General features: G+C 37.5%; 1 protein-coding gene and 1 long non-coding RNA gene across 3 annotated transcripts in view; one reads left to right on the plus strand and one right to left on the minus strand.

Annotated features, from left to right (window-relative positions):
• LOC137993119 (uncharacterized) overlaps positions 1-2,500 on the minus strand; it is a 13,385-nt gene that overhangs the window by 8,971 nt on the left and 1,914 nt on the right. The gene's annotated exons all lie outside the window — the stretch shown is intronic.
• The window catches only part of LOC137993118 (uncharacterized), an 11,102-nt gene that overhangs the window by 6,821 nt on the left and 1,781 nt on the right, over positions 1-2,500 (plus strand). For both annotated transcript variants that reach the window (XM_068838794.1, XM_068838795.1), the window contains exons 2-4: positions 1-170; positions 921-986; positions 1,761-1,892. The exon at positions 1-170 is cut by the window's left edge and continues 686 nt beyond it. In XM_068838794.1, the coding sequence (XP_068694895.1) occupies positions 1-170; positions 921-986; positions 1,761-1,892 (368 nt within the window). The remainder of the gene's footprint in view (positions 171-920; positions 987-1,760; positions 1,893-2,500) is intronic.

Here is a 2,500-nt window from a genome sequence, read left to right on the forward strand (position 1 = left end):
AATAATTGTAGTGGTATACATTGTTATCACCATCAGTTATTTGTTCGTGAGCCAGAAGTGGAAGCAGACAACTAGCTGCTCAAGAAGTGAATCATCCACATCTCGCAGTTGCAGACATCCTCTGTTGGGAGTAGACGATCTTCCTGATCATAGAATCACAAGTCAACAATGTAAGGATAGTACATATTAAAAAGCAGCAAACAATGTGTAAAATTTGGATACTATAACAACAACAACAACAACAACAATAATAATAATAACAATAATAATAATAAAGTATACCCGGTAATTAAAAGTGTAGTGAGAAGTTGTAGTGAGAAGAGGCTAGGCTTTCAGGGGCTCTTGTATGCCCTTCTTGAAGTTATATTTGATTGTAAGGTGAACAGTGAGTTTGCTTCCACAATGAACTTTTCTATATCAGGTTTGCTGACTTCCCACAAGGAAAAAAACATTGTCAATATATTGTTTGCCAACTATTGGTTTTATGATGCTGTTTAAAGAAATCTTTGTCTCAATATTGGCCAGGAAAATATTTGCAAATTAAGCTGCAGCCATTTTCATTTATTTTTAGTACCTGTGGCGGTACCATGGATTTGTAGATAGTTCTTACTGTTGGGGTTTTGGCTTAAGTATTTTTTACTAGCAACCACATGTCTTCTCAGGGGGCTATTTACCTAAGACATTTATGATAGCGCTATAATGATTTACAACACAAAAACAATAATGTACTTTAGGGCTATATATTACACAAAGGCAATTTGAATCTCCTGGAAAACAAAATGCAGCTCAGTTGACAGTTATAGAATAAAGAAGTTACTGCACTACCACACATGCGCAATGCGTGCCTATTTTGATCCTATTATTAGTAGAATTGTGCGTACAGAGAATACAGTTTGAAGCAAGAGTCCATGTTTTAACAGGTCAGCAAAACAGAAAGCACATGCAGGCTCCAAAAGGAGATGGTGATGATCCAGAAGTTTGTTTAGGTAAAACTGAGTTTATTCATCACTGTTATTCTAGAAGCTAACAAACTAGTTATTTGTTAACGACTACACCACACAGGAGGATGCAGGCACCTTCAACATACCTGCAGGTCAAGCATCTTTAAATGTCTAATCTGCAAGGCACAGAAAATTAAGATCCTTTGTTTACAAATTGATATAGAAGTGAGCGCATTTGCAATACATAATATGGTTGTCCTTAAAATGCACCTGCATGACCTCATTTTAGCAAATTTATCATCTGAACTCATTTTATCCATTCGTTTTAGCCTGGTTTACATATAGCCTCCAATACTTTTTTCTGGTGGGCATTCAAAGAGTAGAGGAAAGGTGGTAATCAGCACAAAGGAATTTGGATGTGCTAAAATGAGAGGCGTGCATGAGTAGGCTAGTATTATTATTACATGATTGCATTACTGGCACTTCTTTGTAATGCAAAAGCCTTTTGAAAGTGGAATGCAAGCATATTTTTCAATGTAATTTCTGGGACAGACCTTCCAGCACTATTCTCACTAGCTGTGGGAGAAATGTCGACTTCCACTTGTTTGAAATCTAAACATTACTTCTGTCAGCATGCAGTTACAAAAAGCAAAATCTCAAGAAAATAATAATAATAATAGAATTGTTTCGTAATGCAGAATTTTCATTCTTTATTTAATAAAGAGTAAGGGGGTTCTTCAATTGAAAATAAAATAGTGCAGTCCTAAATCAGGTTTTGACAAAGCACTTAAGACTGATATGACCTGTCTTAAATTCTAGATCCTGTTGCAGGGAGTGCTAGATTTTTTCCCACTTATCCTGATGGTCTACAGACACAAGTAGATCAATCTTGTGTAAGTAATGCAGCATGTACTTCAAATGCCTTGGAAGTTACTAACACTGGTGCTCAAGGTATGTTTTCTCCATATCATATTGTTTGTTGCTGTTTAGGACACATTATGGGATATTGGTTCCCAGCAGGTGATCCCCTCTGAAGGATGTTCCTCACAGAACCCCCATGACAACTCACAACTATCATCTATAGCATTTATCCTATGTGACCAGTTTACTCAGAACCCAAGTGTTGACTATCTAGAGTCAGCACCAAAATACAATGCAAACTTGATGACTATACTTCCTGTGGCCTTATGTGCTGGGACCAAAGACCTTATTGTGCCTACTGTTAAATTTGCTGCACTCCTCAAGACACTAGGAATGAAATTTGATTTATCCCCATCATCAGCACTGCATTACAGGCCACCTCTCTTCTTCCCTTTCCCTGGAAGGGAAGAAGAGAAACCCTGGGAATGAGTTCTTACCTGAATAGTGATTGGACATCACACAATTAACATTCCAGAAATGACGTTTTACAAATCTGCCTCAAGCAATGGTTAACCCTTTAACACCCAAACCGGCCTAAACCAGCCAGACTTAGTATTTTACTCTGTCTAACACCAGACGATTTTACTTATCAATGGGGAACCTCCGGGAGTCAATGGGTTAATCACTCCTGAAAAACG

The sequence above is a fragment of the Montipora foliosa genome, chromosome 2, assembly GCF_036669935.1.
Source record: "Montipora foliosa isolate CH-2021 chromosome 2, ASM3666993v2, whole genome shotgun sequence".
In the NCBI taxonomy this organism is placed as follows: domain Eukaryota; kingdom Metazoa; phylum Cnidaria; class Anthozoa; order Scleractinia; family Acroporidae; genus Montipora; species Montipora foliosa.